General features: G+C 43.0%; 1 protein-coding gene across 1 annotated transcript in view; it reads left to right on the top strand.

Moving 5' to 3' along the window:
• The first annotated feature begins 848 nt into the window (after nt 1-848).
• Nucleotides 849-25,023, top strand: part of LOC143958865 (Fc receptor-like protein 5) — a 43,415-nt gene continuing 19,240 nt past the window's right edge. The window contains exons 1-5 of the mRNA XM_077467845.1: nt 849-908; nt 2,096-2,116; nt 7,405-7,662; nt 13,046-13,297; nt 20,933-21,208. Of these exons, the coding sequence (XP_077323971.1) occupies nt 878-908; nt 2,096-2,116; nt 7,405-7,662; nt 13,046-13,297; nt 20,933-21,208 (838 nt within the window). The 5' untranslated portion in view covers nt 849-877. The remainder of the gene's footprint in view (nt 909-2,095; nt 2,117-7,404; nt 7,663-13,045; nt 13,298-20,932; nt 21,209-25,023) is intronic.

Raw genomic sequence — 25,023 nt, forward strand, 5'->3', positions numbered from 1 at the left:
GTACAAGCCTATTACCGTACCACTGATACCAGTCCTGAAACAAACCTTTGTGGAACTAATAGTAACAGCTACTGTTTAAACTGACCCTCACTGCCTGACACAATGCTTCCTGCCTGTCCCTATATAAACTGGCAAAACAGAGGCTGCGGGAACAATAACTGGTTACTGGAATAGCACTTTTGTGGACCTGATAGTATCAGCTAATGATGATGACTAATCTGGCTGTCCCTACAGCAGCACACAGCGTCCTGTCCCTTTCTCTAAACTGACAAAAGACACTCAGGCTGCTGCAACAATCAGTAGCACAGCAAACCTATATACACCTAACATCTATACCAGTCCTGAAAAGAACTTTTGTGTACCAAATAGCTAGCGATTTATCTCTCCCTACTCCACACAGCAACCTTTCCCTATAGTGACAGAAGAAAGAATGTAAAATGGCCGCCGGATCGGGTGTATTTATAAGTTAGGGGGAATGTCCAAGTGTCCATGTGCTGTAATGTCTCAATTGGCTGTCCTGTACCCCCTGATGGATGTGTCATCAGGTCAAAGTTCTTTTACACAGTAAAAACACGGAAGTCCGCCGGGCGAACGGCGTCAATAGTCCGCCGAACGGGCGGACCGCGAACAGCCGAAATTCGCTGCGAGACGACCGCCGGGCGAACTGTCCGGCCATCACTATTACTAAACAGTAGCAGAGCATTGTCACACTAATACTGGAAGTGCCAGAACAATGGTCAAGAATAGATTTCAAAACTATATAAAAAAATATTTCGACATGCTTGCTTCACCCTTCCTGTCAAATACAGGAAGATACAATTTTTTTTTCTTCTTTTAAAACATTCAGCATTTCTTGTATCAACATTTTCCAGTCAACATGAGTCCAAAATTCTCTGCACTGTTGATCTGTAAGTAAATTACATTTCTTATTTTCTTATTACAAAGTAAATCTATGATCTTATAATAGTGATGTTTTAATTTTTAAGGCAAAAACCATAGGGCAATGTATCATAACCCATAACCAATCATTAATCATCATTATGAATGCACTAAATGTATCAAAGGAAAATCGAATTGGGTGTTATGGGTAATTATGTACCTTTGCTAGTTTTTGAACTGCGTGATGGAAGCAGGCTTAGCTAAAACACACCAACACGATAAATTATCTTAAAGTTTATCTAAAGCCGAAATGCTTTTTTTCTAGTTTTGGATAGACATGGGAAGGGTTAGAACTCTTCTGTCTGTGTCCCTGTTGGAGAGATTCACCTCTATTTAATCTGGTGGCGATTGTCACCAAGGCAGAAAGGGATTTAAAGTACAAAATATAAAAGTTTCAACAGAACAGAAAGAAATTTCAAAGATTAACCGGAATCTCAAATGATCCTCTATCAAAAAAAGGAACAAACTCTCTGTACTCCTTCACTGTTTTCTACAGAATGGAAGATTTTACGTTCAGAGCTTTAAAGACAACTCTGTTATAGATTAGTGTGTGGTTGAGGGTATACATATGGGGCCATTTATGTAATGTATGTTTTTCCTAAAAAAAAATTCCTAATACACAAGTTTGTATCAACCTCATGAAAAGCTTTTGATAATTATTTTAAAGAATAACCCAAATAAGAGAGATTTAATTGGAAAAAAATGTAACATATTGTCTTTCTGATAGATAATTAATTACTGGTGATGTGGTATCTGGATAATTCACTAGTCCAATGCTTTTAATGCTATATTACTGTATGTGTGTGACTGGGACAGACAACAGTAAAAATCTGACAAAATTGCCAAAACTAAAATAAAATTTGTTCCAGAATTGGACTTTAAACAAGAATGGTAATAACATATTATATTTACCATTAATTCATACTTATAGTATTTACTTTATGCTTTCTTGTATCCATTATTATAAAATTATAAAATGCAGAATCCTAATATAAACTTGAATTTTTTAATATAAAAGGCTTTTGTAATTTTGGGGATGGTAAACTGATTTAGACAGAAGATGAACAAAAAACAAACAAAAAACTTTACATGTATTTATTTATAATATAAACATAAAATGTTACAGTAAATTAACTTTCTCGTTTGTCTTTTTTAGTGATTATTTTGGAAAAAGCAGGTAAGTGACCCTTCCTTGCAAGACAATCACTTAAAATATTTCAATATTGAAATAACTGATAAACATATTTAAAATATTGCTGTAGGATCACTCTTCGGTAGGTTTATTTAGTCTGTAAATGCACATTTTTTGGGTGTTACATTTTCAAATGGAATTTGAGCTTAATGTACGTTTGTCATATGTCATGTTAGTGACTGGATATTGATTTTCACAGAACTTTGGCTTGGTTTTGGGTATAGTAGATTATAATTAGAGTTGGGCAAACAGTTTGAGCTGAGCAAAAGTGCAGCCCAAACATTGCCTATTCGCCGGGGTACTCAGAGGAATGTTTGGTCGGTAACGTCACAAGGGAGCTTTTACCTATTTAAGAACTGTCAATCGGCAGAGCAGGCATTCGGCGGTTAGCCTTCGTCACAATAAAGGAATTGTCAAAAACTGCCCGTCTTTATTTATTTTTGAGACTTTTTTTGGTGAATGGGTAGGAGCCAGGAGCTGGTGGCCCCCTTGTTAAAGGGAGCTTCCCGATTCCGATAAGCACCTGCAGACCCCCACAACCACAGCTCTGGGTTGTTGGGCAGAGGCTCTTGCATTGATACTTGTACCCCAGGGCAGTACCCGGGCCCTCATGCCATTTTTATGACCAATAACTTGCTTGTAAGCTTTTAAAATTAGCACTTTTGATTTTTCACGTTTCAGGGTTTGCGGTTCAGGTCCGAATTGTTGAGATGTTCGAGAGTTCTGGCGTGAACCGAACCAGGGGTGGGGGGGGGGGGGGGGGGGGTTGGCCCAGCTCTAATTATAATATAACTATGTACCACTCTGAGTAATTACACAGGAGGAAAACACGTACATGATTTGGGAATGAGGAGATAGGCGTATGCACTAACACCATAGGCCTGGACTGGATTTTTTTTGGGGGTCTTCGCTTTAAATTGCATCAATCCATTGTAGTATTACAATAGCGACATCTATCTGTGTCCCTACTTTCGCAATGTTTGCATCAAATAAACAAAGCATTCCCTTCTATGAAAAAATATGTGAATATGTAGAAAGCCTGTTAGCCAAAAGTTTACTTTATCTGAATATTTATGGAATTGTAAAAAAAAATCATTTTAATTAATCAATTATTAGTAATTGGAAAACCCTCAGTTTCTTCTTTGGAATCAATGTAGTTATTTAGAATGATTGGAAATGACTAGGTGTGCAAGGGGTAATCAAAACAAATTAAGTTCAGATTTCATTTTATTCAGACTTTTATATCAGGAAATGCCAATGGTTTTGGGGGTTCAAATGGTCTCCCCTTTATTAGGGCTTGTAAAACCTCCATCTGAAGCGATCATACTAATCACCCCTTAGGATTCCGCCAATATTATCAGTCCAGTACATACCTTGTTCAACATTGCCAAGCCATGAAGAAGGAGGACCCTTTGAAAACCTTGACTTTTTATGATATATGAATCTGAATAAAGTGGTAACATCTGTGATAAGCGGAGGTAGAAGGGACCTCTTCAGTCTCTTCATGAAGCCTCTGGTTGACAGCACTGAGGATAGTGAGGAGCGGTCTCTCCAGTCCCTTTGCAGTGTTGATGTGGGTGGTGCAGCTGTAGACTCATTCCCAGATGTGATGGCTTTGGTCTCAGGCTTCAACATTTGGTAGGATCCCAAAAAGCTGGGGGCACTGCTACTGAGGTCCTCTATCTCTCTATTGTCCCAAAGCCAAGCACCCCATGCTTTATTGGGCAGTCTGGTAAAAATCACCCCTCCACTTCCCCCGAGTCTCATAGCTCCCTGGGAACTGTAGTCTTTCTTCTTGCTCTATACAGCACAGCAGCTGCTCACAGGACTACATATCCCAGAATGCAACTTGTGGTTGAGCCTTTCAACGGCCGCTCTTGTGTTTAGCTGATGGATGGGAAGAAGGAGAGAAGGAGAGGAGCAGAGAGAGAGTGAGTGGGAACACATGGAGACCTACAGTTATTTGTTGCACAGCCTGTCAGATGCTGCATACAGAGCGGCAGTATAAATACAAGCTGGAACTCTCTGCAGCAGACGGAGAGGATGACCTCACAGTGCTTATAATAATTATTTGTATATTACTTATGATCATTAACCCCTTGCCACCCAGGCCCATTCTGAGACTTCTCTCCTACATGTAAAAATCATCATTTTTTAATGCTAGAAAATGACTCAGAACCCCCAAGCATTATATATTGTTTTAGCAGAGCCCCTATGGAATAAAATGGTGGTCTTCACAACTTTTTATGTTACATGACATTTGCGCAGCAATTTTTCAAACTTTTTTTTGGAAATAAACTGTTTCATTCATTAAAAAAACACTAAAGTTAGCACAATTTTTTGTTATGCACTAAGCGATGTTTTACATTTTTTTACAGGTTACATGTTTAGAGTTACAGAGGAGATCTAGTACTAGAATTATTGCTCTCGCTCTAACGATCATAGCGTATGTAACCTGTGTGTATCTGGCTCTGATACTAACCGGTGCCTACCCAGGGACTGACTAGTATCTCTCCCCAGCCTGTCCCCACACACCCTCTCACCTGCTGACCTGTGAATGGGACAATCACTCCCGCAGTGTTATTGTGTTCTGCCAGTCAATACAATGATTAGTGCTGCTAACTATAGCTGACAGCACTGATTGTTTTGGGGAAAACCTGACAGGCTGGTTGTACTCAAGTCGGTTAATAGGTTGACTTGTGTAAAACCAGCTAGCCCATACATAGATGGACTATGGCTGGTCTCTGCTTCATTGGTGTAATTTTAATCCATGTCTGGCCCGCTTAACCACTACACAGCCCCTAAACATCCTTCCACAAACCTTTACATTTTTTCTTCCCAGATTACTTCATCCTCCTCTCCTATACATAGTGCCCACTGTCATACTCTCCACACTTCTCTCCTATACATAGTGCCCACTGTCATACCCTCCACACTCCTCTCCTATACATAGTGCCCACTGTCATACCTCCAACACTTCTCTCCTATACATAAAGCCCGCTGTCATATCCTACACACTCCTCTCCTGTACATAGTGCCCACTGTCGTACCCTCCACACTCCTCTCCTATACATAGTGCCCACCATCATACCCTACACACTTCTCTCCTGTACATACTACTCACTGTCATACCCTCCACACTCCTCTCGTATACATAGTGCCCACTGTCATACCTCCAACACTTCTCTCCTATACATAGTCCCCACTGTCATACCCTTCACACTCCTCTCCTGTACATACTACTCACTGTCATACCCTCCACACTCTTCTCCTATACATAGTACCCACTGTCATACCTCCAACACTTCTCTCCTATACATAGTTCCCACTGTCATACCCTCCACACTCCTCTCCTGTACATACTACTCACTGTCATACTCTCCAAACTCCTCTCCTATACATAGTGCCCACTGTCATACCTCCAACACTGCTCTCCTGTACATACTACTCACTGTCATACCCTCCACACTCCTCTCCTATACATAGTGCCCAATGTCATACCCTCTACACTCCTCTGCTGTGCATACCGCCCACTGTCATACCCCTCACACTCCTCTCCTGTACATAGTGCCTTCTGCCATACCCTCCACACTCCTCTCCTGTACATAGTGCCCACTGTTAGACCCTCCACATTCCTCTCCCTCACCTGCACATACTTCCCACTTTTATACCACCCATACTCCCCCCCTATGCCTCTTACCCACAAAAACTGTTCTTTAAAATTATTATGCTGAATATCCTCAATGTTACCAGCTCTAGAATGGACACTTTTGTCAGTTCAACTAAAGGAAATCTCACAGTCCTCATATTTGTTCTTCCCCATTATTAGTACTTATTTAATTTTGTAATGACTATTGTGATATATAGAGGAACACGGGGGTGTCAGCTACTCTAAATATAACACTAGTAGAAAAAAGTGTCCCTGAAATTATTTTTAAAATGTTGACAACTATGCACTTAGGCACTGCCCAAGGGTGACAGAGTAAGTAGGGGCCCCATGAGAGGCTCCTGTGATATTAAAGCGGTAGTAAACTTTTCTAAAATTACAACTTTTTAGAGGCCCTGGGGTAGGTTATGCCATAATGTACAAGTATGCACAGCATATTAGCACATTAGGGTGCACTTACCTGTCAGACTGAGCCCTCCAGTGCTGTGCTGTGATCATTCCGGCGGGGCCCGGGCACTTCCATCTTCACCTTCTGGGTTCTGTGCCTTCTGTCACTTGCCTTGGCCAGGCTGCCCTGATGTCATTCCCACACATGCTCATGTGCATCCTCTCTCTCCCATCCCCCCCTTTCTCTCTCATCCTCCCTCCCTTACCCCTCACACCTATTTCATCCCCTTTCTCTGTCTCTGTCTTTCTCTCATCCTCCCCCTCTCTCTCTTTAATTGAATTTGTTATAACAAAAAATAGTTGCATTTTTATTTATTTATTGTTTATAAAAGGCCCCACCAAAATCCTCAGCACCAGGCCCATGATGTTCTTAATCTGGCCCTGATTCTAATATATAATGAAGTGGTTCAACTTACCATAATGCAGAATAAGTGGGAGCCCTGGGCACTTGCCACATCACTTGCCACCATTTGCAGATTGTCACTTGCCACCATTTGCAGATTGTTACTTGCCATGCCAGCCAGTGCCACCAAATGTGCATTGTCGCTGCATTGGTGGCAGGCTGGCAGCATTGGTATATTTAGTGAGGGCAGGAGAGCGGAGATGTGGGAAGACAGTAAGAGATTATGTAATCTCTCTGCTCCCCACCGCACCTCTGACATTTAAAAGGCTGCCGCTGTGAGGGCGGAAGAGTGGTGACGGGTGGGCAGAGAGAGATGATGTCATCTCTGCTCGTCCACCCGCTTGTCTCTCCTCCACCTTTCAATGCCGCCCACCACAGCCACGACCCGCAGAGACTCAGGGCTATGGGCTCCACATTCAGGGCTCCAGCCTCAATAGCCACACCCTGGTGATGCCTATGGTGAGGGGGCTTAGGTGGGTATAAGGGAGGGCCTGTGGAGGAGCAGCACACTGAAGGTTTTTTTACCTTTCTGCATAGAATACATGAAGGTAAAAAACCTTCAGCCTTTAGAACCACTTTAATGACGGAATCTCTTTAAGGAAGCAATGTAGCACGAGGGGAAACTAATAGAACTGAGGGTTACCAGTGCAGAAAATTTGACAAGTCATAGACAATAAAGAGATTTTATCCTCTGAAAATGAAATCTTTTTTTCCGTTGTGACTAATAATTCTCATGTACAATGTTCTATCTTGTAGGATCTTCGGTGACACCTGTGGTGACATTCAACCCAAACTGGGACAAGATCTTCACAACTGAGTCTCTAACAATGACCTGTAATGTGAGGTCACCTATTCCAGCGGATATGAGATACACCTGGTACAAGGATAATAACCAGATACACAGAGGACAAAGCTTTGTAATTGAAAGAGCAACAACATATAACAGTGGGAATTATCGGTGTAAAGGCACCAACACGGAAATAAGTGACTCTGTCAGACTGGATGTAATTTATGGTAAGTAATTACAGGGTATTAGCCGCCATAAGATTACATATAGGCACATAAATATTAATAACGGCGCCTCCATTTAGTGGTTTACTTAGGCAGGCCATGGATTATTCAATTTTCTTTTCTGCAACCACAACAAATCGCTCAGTTTCCCCATGGACATTGTTGATGGTGGAATCCCTCCCATGGAGCGATTGTGTTATGCCGGCAGGGAGCCTTCCTGGCCAGCAAAATATGATGATTACTGGTTGCTAGTGGTTACAGCCGCCAACAATAACCACATCGGAAAAATCTAACAGGCCGGTTGTACTGAAGTAGATCGATGTGGTGCACTGGAGTTGGCAAGTTTGGAGTTGTGATCTGCACATGCAATTTTTCACAGGATACATGCTTATTTGTCTTTCCACATGATTTTATTTTATTGTCTTTGCATTATTGATGGTGATGTTTATTTTAGAACACAAGGTGTTTGCCTGAGATTGAAAATTTTTAGGGGGAACAAAATATAGATTTTATCCATCAATTCTGTACAGTGCAGTGGTCGGGATTGTGCATAGAATTTATCATGTATAGGTCAGAACTAGACAACACAGCAGAACTATGTAACAGACAACACAGCAGTGGTGGCTGGTGCTGTATACTTTTGCTGTATATTTTCGGGTGGGCGGCAAACAGAAAACAGGCTGTCTCGGTAGGTACTCACACTGCCCCCCCCGCTCTCTGCACCGTCTCTCGTTTGTCAGATCGAAGTCCCTGCTCTCCGCACTGGCTCCTGCTCGTCCGATCGGGCTTCCCGCTCTCCGCACCAACTCCCGCTCTCTCTGCATTGGCTTCCACTCGTCCGATCAGGTTCCCCGCTCTCCGTACCGACTCCCACTCTCTCTGCACCGGCTTCCGCTCATCCGATCGGGCTCCCCGCTCTCCGTCCCGACTCCCACTCTCTCTGCACCGGCTTCCGCTCATCCGATCGGGCTCCCCGCTCTCCGTACCGACTCCCACTTTCTCTGCACCGGCTTCCGCTCATCCGATCAGGCTCCCCACTCTCCGCACCGACTCCCTCTCTCTCCGCAATGGCTTCCGCTCATCCGATCGGGCTCCCCACTCTCCGCACCGACTCCCGCTCTCTCCGCAATGGCTTCCGCTCATCCGATTGGGCTCCCCACTCTCCGCACCGACTCCCGCTCTCTCCGCAATGGCTTCCGCTCATCCGATCGGGCTCCAGCTCTCCGCACCAACTCCCGCTCTCTCCGCACCGGCTTCCGCTCATCCGATCGGTCTCCCCACTCTCCGCACCGACTCCCGCTCTCTCCGCAATGGCGTCCACTCATCTGATCGGGCTCCCCGCTCTCCGCACCGACTCCCGCTCTCTCCGCACAAGCTTCCACTCAACCGATTGGGCTCCCCGTTCTCCGCACCGACTCCCGCTCTCTCCGCACCGGCTTCAGCTCATGCGATCGGGCCCCCCGCTCTCCGCACCGACTCACGCTCTCTCCGCACTGGCTTCAGCTCATGCGATCGGGCTCCCCGCTCTCCGCACCGACTCCCGCTCTCTCCGCACCGGCTTCAGCTCATGCGATCGGGCTTCCCGCTCTCCGCACCGACTCCCGCTCTCTCCGCACCGGCTTCAGCTCATGCGATCGGGCTCCCCGCTCTCCGCACCAACTCCCGCTCTCTTCGCACTGGCTTCAGCTCATGCGATCGGGCTCCCCGCTCTCCGCACCAACTCCACAGCTCTCTCTGCACCAACTTCAGCTCATCCAATTGGGCTCCCCACTTTCCCCACAGGCTTCTGCTTGTCTGAACAGGCTCCCCGCTCTCTGCACCGACTCTTGCTCATCTGCTCCATCTCTCCCATTACAGGCATTGCTTCTCCTCCCAGCCGAACAGGCCAATCGGGTCCCAGGAACCGCTTCCTGATTGGCCGGAAGGAGAATGAGGAAGACATTAGTGAATATTAACCACTTACCAACCACCGAATGCCAATATACGTCCTCACTTTGAGCTGCCATAACCCCAGTATCCCTGTGTTCGGCCGGCGGTCAGCTACAAGATAAAAGTGGTCTCTGCAGTGCATTTGCCACAAGATCACTTTTATCGGCGGCGGGAGAGGCCCCCCCCCCTTACCAGAGCCGTCGGCAGATTCGGAGGCGATCGGGTCCTTCTCGAGGCCTGACATGGAGACGAGTGAGGGGAAGATGGCCCCCACCTGTCTCCATGACACTGCAGGGCGGAAGTGACATCAAAACTTCACTTCCGCCCATAGCCCTTACAGGGCCAGGTTTTTTTAATCATTATTTTATTTTTTTATTGTATTTTAGTGTAAATATGAGATGTGACGTCTTTTTGACCCCCAGATCTCATATTTAAGAGATCCTGTCATGCTTTTATTCTATTACAAGGGATGTTTACATTCCTTGTAATAGGAATAAAAGTGACACAATTCTTTTTTCTTTTTAAAACAGTGTTAAAAAAAAAATACAAGTTAAAATAAATAAGAAAAACTTTTTTTTTTTTTTTAAACGCGCCCCGTCCCACCGTGTTCATGTGCAGAAGCAAACACATACTTGAGTAGCGTCCGCATATGAAAACGGTGTCCAAACCCCACATGTGAGATATTGCCGCGATCGGTAGAGCGAGAGTAATAATTCCAGCCCTAGACCTCCTCTGTAACTCAAAACATGCAACCTGTAGAATTTTTTAAATGTCACCTATGGAGATTTTTAAGGGTAAAAGTTTGTCGCCATTCCACGAGCGGGCGCAATTTTGAAGCGTGACATGTTGGGTATCAATTTACTCGGCGTAACATTATCTTTCACAATATTCACAGAATTGGGCTAACTTTACTGTTGTTTTATTTTTTAATTCAAAAAGTGTATTTTTTCTAAAAAAAAAAAGTGCGCTTGTAAGACCGCTGCGCAAATATGGTGTGACAGTAAGTATTGCAACGACCGCCATTTTATTCTCTATGGTGTTAGAAAAAAACTGTTTTTAACTTGTAAACAACACATCTAAAAAAAGAGGCTCGGTCCTTAAGTGGTTAATTTACTAATGTCACGCAACTGGGTGGGCCAACTTTTTTTTTTTAAGCCAGTTAGAGTCTCAGGCTCTAATTATGTGCTTCAAAAAAAAAAAAAAAACCTTTGTAATCCATATGTCCGGCACCCCAGGAAACCAAACCTCCACTGGATGTTGGGTCACCATGAAGTTGCAACAGCTACCTCTTCTGGAAATCCAGAAAAGGGAGAGATAGAATGCACATGGAAAATCGCAGCGAATGACACACCAAGGACTAAAACTGCTAAAAAATGGTGGATACTGCTAAGGGCTTTTTTCCTCAGAGAATAGATACAGGTACTCCCCCTCTTCCAAATCACCCTGTCTGGTCGCCTGACAGATGCACTCCATAGGAGTCAGAAGTGCACCGCTAGGTAGTGGACCTTAGGACTGACTGCTGCGGATTGTACCCAGGGAGATTCAGGACACGGGTCTACAGGATCACTAACACAGATCCCAGTAGGAGCTAGAGCATAGATTCCCCAGGGCGCGGAGTCTAAGAGCCAGCAGGTGTTCACCAGAGCCTCCAATGGTGAGGATGGACTTTGCTGCAGTCTGGCTCCAGGTCGCGGCCCCTAGGGTCTCACAGCTCACGCTCACAGTAGACTACAGGAGAAGGAAGCAGCAGGCTGGAACAACGAGGATAGTAAGGGGATAAGGCAGAGGTCAGGGCAACTAGCAGACAGGAACAACAGAGTACACGCCAAAGGTTCAGGATCACAGGCAGACAGGGATGGTCGGGGACATGCCAAAAGGTCAAGGTCACAAGCAGAAAGGAATCGTTGAGAACATGCCAAGGTCAATAACAGAGACAAACATAGAGCACACGGCAAACAGGAAGCCAAATACACAATGGATACACAATGGTTGATCAGCACCGCTGGCTTGCAGTGCACAGGTTAATATAGGGTTCCCTGATAGGGCCTGGGGTGGAGCCATGCTTAGAGGAGAGGTTATAAAAACCACCAGGTGGAAGTGGCTGGCCTCTTAGTCTGAACACATGAGGAGAGGTAAGCAAACAGAGGAAAATTACTGCATAACCATGACACACCCCTTGTCTCTGCCCTCTACCCACCTCCAAGCACCGCCCCTTGGTTCCATCCCCTACCCACCTCCCAATACCACACTTTTTAGAGAAAACAAAAGCAGGTATATGTTGTGATGTTAAGTAATTTGCATGGAATTTGTTAACGATAATATAAAAAGCAGTAAAATAGGTCCCCTGTAGCAAGCAACAATAGATCCTACTGGCAACAATAGACCCCCTCCCAAGCAACAATATCCAACTATCCAGCTCAAGAACAATGGAACCCCACCAGCAGCAATAGATCTTCCAACAGCCACCATTACTAGACCTCTCCCTTAACAGTAGATCCCTCCCAGCAACATAGGATCCCCCAGCAACAATAGACCCCTACCTCAACAATATATCCCCCCAGATCCTCCAGCAGCCAGCATCAATGGACCCTTTAGCACATCCCAGCACCCCTGGTAATTAGATACAATCAGTCCTGGAGGTGTCCGAATTGCGTTCCCCGCATTTCCTGCGTTCCCCACGCTCCCCGCATTCCTGGCAGCACTGACCAGTTGTGACCTGACATCCAATGGAGGTTATTTGCCTAGTTACATGCTCGGATGTCGATACTTCGTAAGTACAATTTATCTTTATTTTATTAATTAAAGGCTCTTTTGTTCCAATTCTACCCCAGTTATATACTGTATGTCTTCTGATATACGTGGAGCTTCCATTGAGTTGCGCTACATCCAAAGATTCTACCCTTGGTCTAGCAATGCCCATGCACAGCATTATGCCATGTCATGGGCAAGACTGGTACAATGTGATGTCCTGCCTGGTACACACAATGAGATTATCTGACCAATGATCAGCTGTTTTATTTATTTATTTTGGGGGGGGGGGTTTGCATATTGAAAATAAAGGTTACTAGTGTTACAAAAATTCTAATTGACAGAATCAAAATTTGGAAGTGATGTATTGCATTGTATTTTCGGATGAAAACTGTACAGATTAAATGAAAACCATACGATCTGGTATCATACAAGAAAAATGTTTGTGCTTCTTCCATCCGATAATTTCGCATGACCTGTCCTGATCGGCTCTCAAAACCTATGTACTAACGATCAGACTATCATTAGATCACTTAGAAAGTGGTATTTTTCATACGATTTTCTGATCGTGTGTACGGGTCTTAAGAGTGTAGAACAAAAATCCCCTGGGGGGTGGTGATTTATATAAAGGGGTGGGATCTGCATGAAGGGGTAGAACACTCTTTAGTTATCTTTGCTCTAATAGGTTGTCTGTGGTTCTGTTTTTCAGACTGGGTGATCCTGCAGTCTCCTCTCTATATTCATGAAGGTGACGATGTGACTCTGAGATGTCACCATTATCCTACATATTCTGGAGGACAGACTATATTTTACAAGGACAAAACTGTCATAAGACATTGGGAATCAGATCCTAAGTTACATATTTATAACATAAACCTAGCAGGATCCAAAGGATATAAATGTACAAAAAACATCCAGAATTATTCTGAGTACAGTGGAGAAGCTTCTATACCTATGAAAGGTAAGTCCTGCAACATGATTTGGGTGGAGTGGTGCAGATTTGACCTCCTCAAGTGTTATTTATTCCCAGAGATCTCCTCCACTCTTCTAGCTTTGAATTCGGTTAGCTCCTTACTTTGGTCTTTCATATACTCCTGAGGACAAGTCAGGAAAATTAAGGTGACACAGAAATGTTTATAATATAGAATTGAAAATAGACATTGCAGCATCTAGAGACAGGCGAAAGTTTTTGATCAAACCTCTTGTTGTGTTCTCACACCATCTGTATCATTTATTACAATAATTTAGTATTGTAGTATACAGGGTGGGAGGACTGCCGGGGACAGGGGAGCACTGAGGACCTGGGGAGGTATAGGGGGGCAACCACAACTAAGTGGTCCTTTTATATTACTGACAGATTTTTGTGGGCTAAAGAAAATGTACCATGCAAACTGTATAAAAAAACAAAAAAGTGTTCTAAATAGATAAATTAATACAATTGAAAATATAAGTGATCAAAAAAGATCAAAAAAAGAGAAATTAAATCAAGTGAATGTGAATATTGAATACATAATTTAAATCATATAAATAATATAAATGAATCATATAATTAATATATGGAAAAGCACAAACAGTGTACACCTGTGTTAAATCACGTGAAAAACCCTGTGTAGTGAAACCTATCAAGGATCTTCAAATACAAAAGGATGAATAGCACAAAATATCCCTCGTATAATGAAACAAATAACATCATAATGAAAACAAAAGCAGATTTCATTAAGAAATTTTTTTTTACAAAAAAGGCAAAAGGAATTAGTCCGTGAAAGTCCCAAAAAGTGATATTAATCAGCAACTAGTGTTAATTCATTCAAAGTGGGAATGGAGAACTGACACCCACGTCACTTCGTGTGAACAGCAATCCAAAAAGAATCACCTCCACCAATAAGGAACGAAGGGGCCGCTTACCAGAACTTGAGATCTCAGTGTTACGTGAGATCAGGGAGAGCATATAATTAAAGGATCTGGCTGAACCATCACAGGAACCACACCGGACTGTCCTCAATGTAACTTCCAAGTAGTAAAACGATAATGCCACAATTCATATGGAAAAAGCAAAGAGAGCTCGCATAGCGTAAAAAAAAACCTTATTTATTAGATAGCAAAATTAAAACCAGTGCACTCACATGAACGAAGAAAAATGTAAACGTTTTTCAAAAATGAGCCAGCCGGCTCTTGGCTACCGCCCGCACTTCCGGGTCTGGCGTAAACGCGGTGTCGTCAGCATGCCGTACCTCTCTACGCGTTTCGTCACTATACGGACGTGTTCACGGGATACGGGACGGCGCCCTGACTCACCGCTTAAATAGCATACATAATAACCACGCCTCGGTCTGAACTTCACCGTCCACGCAAATCCACCATGTTGCTTAAGGGAAGAAGAGGGAAAAATGCCCTACTCCCGCATCCAGCAGTAATGGGGATACATAAATTTTACAAATATTTAGAAATAAGGCAATATATCAGTGACGATATATTACATAGACAGTATAAACAGGAATAACTCCCCTTTTTTAGGGTAACAACATAAGACAAACAAAATTACTGAAATTAGATTAATTTAAACTAAAAGGGGGCACGAATTCAAATGGTGAATTACATGCAAAAAAATATAATTACATACGATTAAAAGAAATTTTTTTATATATCATATAAAAACTATATGGAGAGTAAAGGGGACCAGATAAAAAATGTCCCAATCTCCAACCAGGATTCCGACATTATATAAGATAAAGGGTATTAAACTATGCCAGGAAAAGCCTACATAGCTTTTTCACCAACCATGAAGCCCAGACCGAGTTCACAAAGAACATTCACAGGCCAAAAATTTAAAATACATAAATCTTTAGATAATACTGTGAGAAAGGGTCATGCATTGTCAATAAAGGCATTTACATCAACTAGGGAGGTACGGCGTGCTGACGTCACCGCGTTTACGCCAGACCCGGAAGTGCGGGCGGTAGCCAAGAGCCGGCCGGCTCATTTTTGAAAAACGTTTACATTTTTCTTTGTTCATGTGAGTGCACTGGTTTTAATTTTGCTATCTAATAAATAAGGGTTTTTTTACGCTATGCGAGCTCTCTTTGCTTTTTCCATATGAATTGTGGCATTATCGTCTTACTACTTGGAAGTTACACTGAGGACAGTCCGGTGTGGTTCCTGTGATGGTTCAGCCAGATCCTTTACTTATATGCTCTCCCTGATCTCACGTAACACTGAGATCTCAAGTTCTGGTAAGCGGCCCCTTCTTTCCTTATTGGTGGAGGTGATTCTTTTTGGATCGCTGTTCACACGAAGTGACGTGGGTGTCAGTTCTCCATTCCCACTTTGAATGAATTAACACTAGTTGCTGATTAATATCACTTTTTGGGACTTTCACGGACTAATTCCTTTTGCCTTTTTTGTAAAAAAAAAATTCTTAATGAAATCGGATTTTGTTTTAATTATGATGTTATTTGTTTGATTATATGAGGGATATTTTGTGCTATTCATCCTTTTGTATTTGAAGATCCTTGATAGGTTTCACTACACAGGGTTTTTCACGTAATTTAACACAGGTGTACACTATTTGTGCTTTTCCATATATTAATTATATGATTCATTTATATTATTTATATGATTTAAATTATGAATTCAATATTCACATTCACTTGATTTAATTTCTCTTTTTTTGATCACTTATGTTTTCAATTGTATTCATTTATCTATTTAGAACACTTTTTCGTTTTTTAGCGCAGCTCACCATTTTTATATAGCTTATTTTATCGGAGTATTACGATTAGAGTTGCTGCTTAGAGGGAGGGTTTGAAATAGCGCAGTTTACTCTTTACCACCATGCAAAGTGTGCCATGGTGTATCAGGTGGCTTTGTAACTCTCACCATTCAGTCACTTGACATCTCAGAGTGGCAAAGGAAGTCAAAGGTGGAAGACTTTCCTTTCTTACGATGTTATCACAGAATGAACAGGGATCATATAGCAATTAAATGTCCAGAATGTGTCACTAACTGCAGGTTCCCAATCTGATCGAAGTTTGAGGCGGGTTTCACACTATTGCGAATTGGATGATGTTTTTTAATAATCCTGAAAGCAAACAGCGCTGTATCTTTGACCCTCTGTAGTCCTCATCAAGTGCACTGGAAACTGCTCCTCTGAAGTTGTTCAGAGCAAAAAGGAAACATTCATCATTCAAAATTGCTTAAATAGATGCCTTTTTATTAAGAATCAATAGGCAATGGATCTCTATTCCCTTGTAGAAGTCACGTGACCAGTGATGCAACACGTTGGGCGGAGCTGGTGACATCACTTCCGGCGTCTCAGTAAATCCAGAAGAAGTGACGAGGAGAGGAGCTCTTGGTATATGAGTATCTTAGGCATTTCACAAGATGACTGCTATTTGAGTAGACGTTTTTATGTTTAATAAAAACACAATCTATTTAAGCAATTTAGCGCAATGAATGTTTCCTTTTCGTTCTGAGCAACTTCAGAGGAGCAGTTTCCAGCACACTTGATGAGAACTACAGAGGATCAAAGATACAGAGGTGCTTCCTTTCAGGATTTATTAAAAATCACTAAACAAGAGGCGTGATTTGAGCCAGTGGGTCTTCTCCTAAGATGAGCAGACAACTCACCTAGAGGTGGCGGTTTATATCACTGAATTTTTATTGCTGCGTGGCACATCCTGGAGCAAGGTTATCCAAGGAAGGATCGCAGATTTTTTATTATTTTTAGGGCTGTGAAAATTAAAGATTAATTCCTTGATTAATCGTTAATTTTTTTGACCGATCAAAATTTTTTTGATCGATCAAAATTCTTTTGACCGGTACTCACCTCTCCGCTGACTTCCCGAGTCTTCAGGGAGTTCCGCAGGAGATCTGGTGACATCACCGGACTCCTCCCCCCTTCCCCAAGTGCCTCCGTCTGCTAACGAAGGGAAGGGGGGAGGAGTCCGGTGACGTTGAAGTTTCTGATTGAACGTAACGTGTACGGGGGAGAAGCTACGCATGACGCCACCTGCTGCTGCCCTATGGAACTAACACAATTGACGGCTTTACATGTTGTGTTTTTGATCATCTTTATGTGAGTAGTTTGTGTTTGAACACAAAAATGTAATCTTATACTTAAAGAGGAAGTAAACCCTTCCAAACAACTTGGACCTATAGGTAAGCCTAGATTAAGGCTTACCTGTAGGTCCAAGCAATATCTCCTAAACCTATATGGTTTAGGAGATATTTGCCCGAAAATGGGCACCGCTGTCTACGGCGCATGCGCCGTAGACAGCGGCGCGCAGGCGCACTAAATGCGGCAAATCCAAGAATGGATTTGCCAAATTTGTCGACTCCCGTGCGCATGCGCGGGAGTGACGTCATCGCGGCTTCGCCGTATGACAGCAACGGAGCTGCGAGGCGCGACTCCCGTGCGCATGCGCGGGAGTGACGTCATCGCGGTTGCGCCGCTGTCATTGGTCGGAGCTGCGAGACGCCACCAGCAAGATGGACGCGGCGGACTACAGGGATCAGCGGCGACTTCGCTGGCTCCTGTGTCAGGTAAGTGACACATAATGAGCTACTATGCGATGCATAGTAGTCCATTATGCTTTACCTTTGCAGGGAAAAAAAGAGGAAGTAAACCCATCAGGGTTTACTTCCTCTTTAAGCGGTGAGCACTTTGATATTTTCTTTCTACCCATGACCTGAGATTGTGAGAGAAGGTTATGGTCCGTGTTAACCCTTTTGATACCCGCATGCATGACCACCTGTTTGCACAGGGGTCCATGCCATAAGGTGAGAGTGATTCGTTAGACCGGAGGTGGAGGGATTGTCGCGCTACTGTGGAAAAAAAAAAATTACTTACGTCAGTGCTACAGTTTGAATTTAAAACGGTTGTGTGAACTGTGAAGTTAAGTCATGGATTGTGGAAACGAACTAGTGTCAGGTGATTGTATATAGTGTATACCACATTTACCACTGGCTAATGCAGAGTTGCAATGCAAGGAGATCAGATAAAAGTAGTTGGATCTGTATGTGCGTTATAATTAATCGATTAATCGATAAAAAAAAAATCGATTAATCGAACACAAAATTTTTAATCAGTAACAGCCCTAATTATTTTGTGGGACGTTATCACTTGAAGCCCTTGTACACACGATCGGAGATTCCGACGGAATGTGTCCGATCGGAGCGTTTTGTCGCATATTCCGACTGTGAGTGGTTTGCATCGGACTGTTTCCATCGGAATAACCGTTGGACCAAATTTTCCAACTTGCCAGAAATATTTTCCGACGAAATGCTCCGATCGGACATACTCCGATCATGTGTAGAGAATTCCGATCGGACAAAGTGCCACGCATGCTCAGATCAAATTCCTACACCAAAGCTATTGGCTACTAGCCTGAACGTAGTCCCGTCGTAACGAAATTACATCATCATGTTCTGAACGATCGGATTTTCCAACACCTTCGTCCGACCGGGTGTATACAACAGTTTCGGACAAAATCCGTCGGACAAAATCCGTCGGACAAAATCCGACGGATTTGGTTGTCGGAATCTCCAACCGTGTGTACAAGGGCTAACTGTTTGTCACCAGATTGCGTTGTTTATTACACTATTGTGTGTTATTTATTATTCCCATTTTATAGTAATTTTTTCATGCTGCTGTAGTATCAGCAGTGATAGGTTTTTTAGGTGACCAGATAATCACTAGTTTTTGGGAATTCATGCACAGGTTGAATTAGCGCACCATTCTCTTGAGTGTTTTACAAACAATTTTGTGAATTTTGCTCAAAGTCTATGGGGGTGAATTTTGTTGTTGAAAGTACACAAATCCCTTAAATTACAGTTGGGAGATGTCTTAAAGCTGTATGTGGATTAACAGAACAGCAGAATTTTCAGAAACAGCCTCAAAAACAGCATACTCTGGGATACTTGGCTTTGAAATTGAAAAATTTTCTGGTCAATGAACTTGGCTTACCTTTTTTTTTTAAAAACTGAAATTAGTTGGAGTGCTGTTGTGTTATAAAACAGCACTCCAATTAATTTTTTTTTCAGGTTTCTTAGCGGCACATGCTTTAACTTGTGTGGTACTAAACCTGTATTGGCTGGGTAGTAAATCTAAAAGCTATAGGAAGGTGTCTTCTTCATAATTAGAGCGAAAGAAGGTATAGCTTGGTGAGAATTTAGCCAGTGCCACAATAGTCTGAACGTTTTATTTCCTTTTAATTGCAGCACCAAACTGCATCATACTAAATGGAAAACCTTCTTTGGATATGTGAAAAGTACAGTAGCAACTGATTATCACAGATTTACTATGGTGACTATGGCGGCATTTCATAATTGCCTGTAGTCCAACTTAAGCAGCCCATAGATTATTCAATATTTTTTCCTCCACATTCAGTGTTGATGGGGAATCCCTCCCCCGGCACTATTGAGTTCTGCTGGCAGGGAGCCTTCTTGGTTGGTCAGAACACAATGATTACTGCTATAGACACCAGCAGTAATTGTATGTAACAAATCCAACAGGCTGGTTGTTGTTTCCCTCTTGAAGCCATTTGACATGATACATGAACTCTCTTTGTCTTGAAGGTTTGCTGGGGAGAGTTCTGGTTCTCTGAATATAGCTAAGTGTCTTGAGTTCTGGAGACATCCAAGTGCCATTATGTCCACCATTAACCTACGTTACTGGACCAAAGATCCCTGGGGGGGGGGTTCCTGGGTGGGAGTATGTTTAATGATACATGATACATGAACTCTCTTTGTCTTGAAGGTTTGCTGGTGATAGTTCTGGTTCTCTGAATATAGCTAAGTGTCTTGAGTTCTGGAGACATCCAAGTGCCATTATGTCCACCATTAACCTACCTTACTGGACCAAAGATCCCTGGGGGGGGTGGGGTTCCTGGGTGGGAGTATGTTTAATGATACATGATACATGAACTCTCTTTGTCTTGAAGGTTTGTTGGGGAGAGTTCTGGTTCTCTGAATATAGCTAAGTGTCTTGAGTTCTGGAGACATCCAAGTGCCATTATGTCCACCATTAACCTACGTTACTGGACCAAAGACCACTGGGGGGTGGGGTTCCTGGTTGGGAGTATGTTTAATGATACATGAACTCTCTTTGTCTTGAAGGTTTTCTAGGGAGAGTTCTGGTTCTCTTAATATAGCTAATTGTCTTGAGTTATGGAGACATCTAAGTGCCATTATGTCCACCATTAACCTACGTTACTGGACCAAAGACCCCTGGGGGATGGGGTTCCCAGGTGGGAGTATGTTTAATTGGATTTTAGCTTTAAGATCTCATTTTATTTACCCTCCGCAAATAAATAATCTGTACACTGCAGGAAGTAACTGCTGTTCTTACCAAGAACATGTTAGCACTCAAGGCCTGTTGTAAGGAACTGCACAATGTCGTTGATAGACACCATGGCTATGAGCAAAAATGTATTCACCACCTTTAAAGCAACATCACATTTTAAAAATGTAGAGGAAATAAATTAAGTACAGCCTTACTCGACCATTCAAAGATGAACCTTGTAAAACCTACCATAGTGATTCTTTTGGGTGTTGCTAAAATAATGGAGGTTTACTGTTTGATATTTATAATTTACAGAACTCTTCACGACTCCAGAAATAAAGGTGACCCCATTTCCAGTAATGGAAGGAGATAATGTAACTGTGACATGTCATACGAATGTGTCTCTGTACAGACCAGAGACAGAACTGCAGTTTTCTTTCTACAAAGCTCAACAGAATGTTCAGAGATTTGGATCCTCTGACCAATATGGATTCCAGTCTGCTAAACTGGAGAATTCTGGAGAATATTACTGTGAAGTTTCTGGCAGAATGATAGTGAAGAGGAGTAAAGAGCTTAACATTGAAATAAATGGTAAGTATAAATCAAGAATTGATAGATATGGTGAAATATTTGGTAAGGGTGACCAGAGAGAAATACTTTCTTAGCCCTTGTACACACGGTCGGAGAATCCGTCGGAATGTGTCCTATCGGACCGTGTTGTTGGATAATCCGACTGTGTGTGGTATGCATCGGACTGATTCCGTCGGAATATCCGTCTGACCCAATTTTCCAACTTGTTGGAAATATTTTCCGACCAACTGGTTTGATCGGACATACCCCGATCATGTGTAGAGAATTTTGATCGGACCAAGTGCCACGCATGCTCAGATCAAATTCCTACATCAAAGCTATTGGCTACTAGCCTGAACGTAGTCTCATTGTAACGAAATTACGTCACCACGTTCTGAATGATCGGATTTTTCGACAACTTAGTCCGACCGTGTGTATGCAACAGTTTCGGACAAGATCCGACGGACAAAATCCGAGGGATTTGGTTGTCGAAATCTCCGACCGTGTGTACAGGGGCTAAGAGCAGCATATCGAGATCTTGGAAGTAAATGGTAAATGTGTAGGAAACTGACCACTGGGCAGCAGCACATGTTATGTAAATGAAAGCAAATGTTTTTGTAAGGAATATCATCTATTAAAAAGACACCTACCAAAATGAACATATGTGGGATTCAATTGCTGATGGCCTTCTGACAATGCTAGTCACCTGGCTATCACACCACGTATGCACCAAGTGAAACCAAAACTCCAATTGTATACAATTGTTCCAGGTCAATGACATTCAACTGATTAAATGAAGAAGGTCAAAATAAAACCAGACAGCAAGGATTTCCCAAGAAAGATTACAATGGTAGCCACAGTGGCTCTATCACATTTGGTTTTCTTAAGCTTAAAATTGACATAGGCATGTCTGTAGATCTGAATATTTTCTAATGTCTATGATTGCAGAAGCTACCAATTTCCGACTACTCTCAGGAAGAATAGGAAATTCAAAAAAAAACTTTGCCCAATCACCATTGACCCTCTGGGCACTCCTCTCCATCCCTCTCCACTAGTGTAAACATGTATGCTTGGCCAAGTTGAGCACATCTGTTTCTGAAGAACTTCATTGGATTTTCACTGGGATGTCAAAGCACCACCTGAAGTCTAATGTGTACCCCACAAGGCTACCTATCAAAGTGCTGTATATTTTTTTCCCCCATGGAAAAACAGACTTTATTTTATGTCAGTCATAACAAAATACAACCAAGTATTGTTTCAGCTCACGCCTTTTGAAAGACTCTGCACACAGCAGACTTCCCAACCCCACCTAATATCCTTGACACACAATCTTCTCTTTGCTCACATAAAAGCCAACGAAAACCTAAATTGGGAGAAAGATCTCCCAGAAATTGGGAGAACTGGGAACAAATCTTTCTGAATATTCACAAAGGGTCAACAAACGTCACTACTCAAGAAAATGGATACAAAATCCAATGTAGGTGGTATTGTACCCCGTCCCTCCTGAACAAATTTAACCCAGCTACAACCGACACCTGCTAGAGATGCTACCAAGAGAAGGGCACCCTACACCACATCTGGTGGCCCTGCACTTCTCTACAAACCTTTTGGAAAGATGTCTGCCGTATCACTTCCCAGGTCACTTCCTACAACTTGGACTTTTTCCCAGCTCAATTCCTCCTTCACCACTCACCCCTACCACACAAGTCCTACCACAAATCCCTAGCGATGCACATGATTAAGCTAAACAATCCATCCCGCTATACTGGAACTCAACGCAACTACCCACACTTAAAGAATGGTTCACAGGAATACGTAAAGCCGCTGATATGGAAAAACTCATTCACGCGGCACACAACGCTCCAACAAAATTGAATAAAAAATGGGCCTGCTGGATACACTTCCAGACAACACCTGAGTACAAAAACACAATAGACTCCTCCACCTGAACAATTAAAAACAATAAAAAATAAAAAATAAAAAAAACAACCTGAATAGTCATGAGCCTTGCCAAAACAAGCAACTGTCTGTCGCATCCTTTACTTCTCAACCATCTTTCTGACACCTCATCTCATCCCCTCCCAAGACTACCAATCTCTAACACACACCCAATATCAATCTCATGAATGTAATTCTTTCATCCATACATCAGCAAGGACCCTGGGGAGTCAGAGACAACCCCCTCCAGTCCCCTCCCCCCTCCTCCACTCCCGGCATTACTACCCCCTCCCCATTCCCTGTCTCCCACACCCTACCCTGCCCAGTTGATCCGATTTACTACCCACTTACCATCATCACCTATCGACCCCACACGCAGTCCCAAAACATCTACCCCTGATACAAGACACAGGAAAGTACCAGCTCCAACATTTTCTAACTACAAATCACACCTATACCCAAGTGGAAACCTTATACAATATAATCCCATACCAAATAAGCCTCATCCTGAACACATTGTTTCTGTGTGTTTCCCAGCAGGCAGCGGGGCACTTGTGGAAGGGGGCGGGCACTTGCGGAAAGGGGCGTAATCTACGCCCCTTTCCGCAGAGAGCTAGCCCGGAAGTGGGTGCAGTTACCTGGATTATCCAGGTAACTGCACCCCCCTCCCCCCTGAAAGGTGTCAATTGTGGCGCCGGAGGGGGGGAGGATTCCGATGAGCGGAAGGTCCATTTTAGGGTGGACCTCCGCTTTAATTCCAACTTATTCCAAATTCAGAGGGACAATACAAAAAGTATCTGTAACAAAACGTCCCACACTCCGCTTGAGTGCTTTTGTGATATAACGCTTCCTCCCAGTCTGAATATAGATATCAGATATTCCAAACCGCTGACAACCACAAACTAGGCAGTACTCATTTGGTTGCTCAACATGAACTGTTTATTAGAACATAGAATACAGTCTTTTATACATTTGAAGAGGAGCCCCCCCCTCCTGCTCATATTACTCTAACAATACACCTGTAACCAGAAACATAACTTAACATGAGCTAATTAACTAATCATTTCCAGTCTAGGTGACTCAGAGATATGACCTTTCAGGTCTTAACCTTGTTGTCTCCTAGCTCCCTAACTACAAATTATCATAAATATCAACACAGAACTCCTTCACACAATAGCAGTGTTAATCAACACAAAAAACAATGGGTGAAAGACCCTTTAGACTAGTAGACAACAGGAGACCCATGGTTTTCCAGATCTCATTAATCAGCATTCCTTTCACATACATCTTTTATGAGTCCCACACTGGCAGAGACCATCATGGCCTCCTTAATAATGTCCTTTTGCATTACATAACAAAATATCTTCCTAAATGCTTGTAGCACCCTCAAGTGCCAGGGCCCATAGTCGGTAAGCCAGAGGCTAGCATTCAGTCCACTCCAAAAGCCTCTGTCCCGGGTGAGTCTATCACATTTCTCCCCCATCAAAAGTCTACTAACAAGGTCCGAGACCTCCACCTGGTCTGGACATGCGTTAGACGGCAGTGCTCTGGGGTTGGAAAGTACTTGCCCTGTTACATACCAGTGACCTGGGGGGCTTCAATCCAGAGTCCTACTCGAATCTGTAGCCTGAGCGCCAGGTATTCATCCTCAGACACAGTCCTGGAGTATGCTGAAAGGAGTATCCGCAGCAGCCCCGGGGACTCTGATGCCAGGTCCAGATCAACATAAATATTTTAAGATAACAATACCAGTGAGATAACCATTTGGATCTAGCGCTATTTTTCCACTTTCCTCAAATGTTTAAAATAGGTGGAGTCAAGCACCATCGTGACATTTTCCTAGACAAGAAGCACAGCATACCCAAGTAACAACCAAATCTGGTTACCCCCATACACAA

The sequence above is a fragment of the Lithobates pipiens genome, unplaced genomic scaffold (genome assembly GCF_037356315.1).
Source record: "Lithobates pipiens isolate NorthernLeopardFrog02 unplaced genomic scaffold, aLitPip1_a1.2 Scaffold_62, whole genome shotgun sequence".
NCBI classification, from domain to species: Eukaryota; Metazoa; Chordata; class Amphibia; order Anura; family Ranidae; genus Lithobates; species Lithobates pipiens.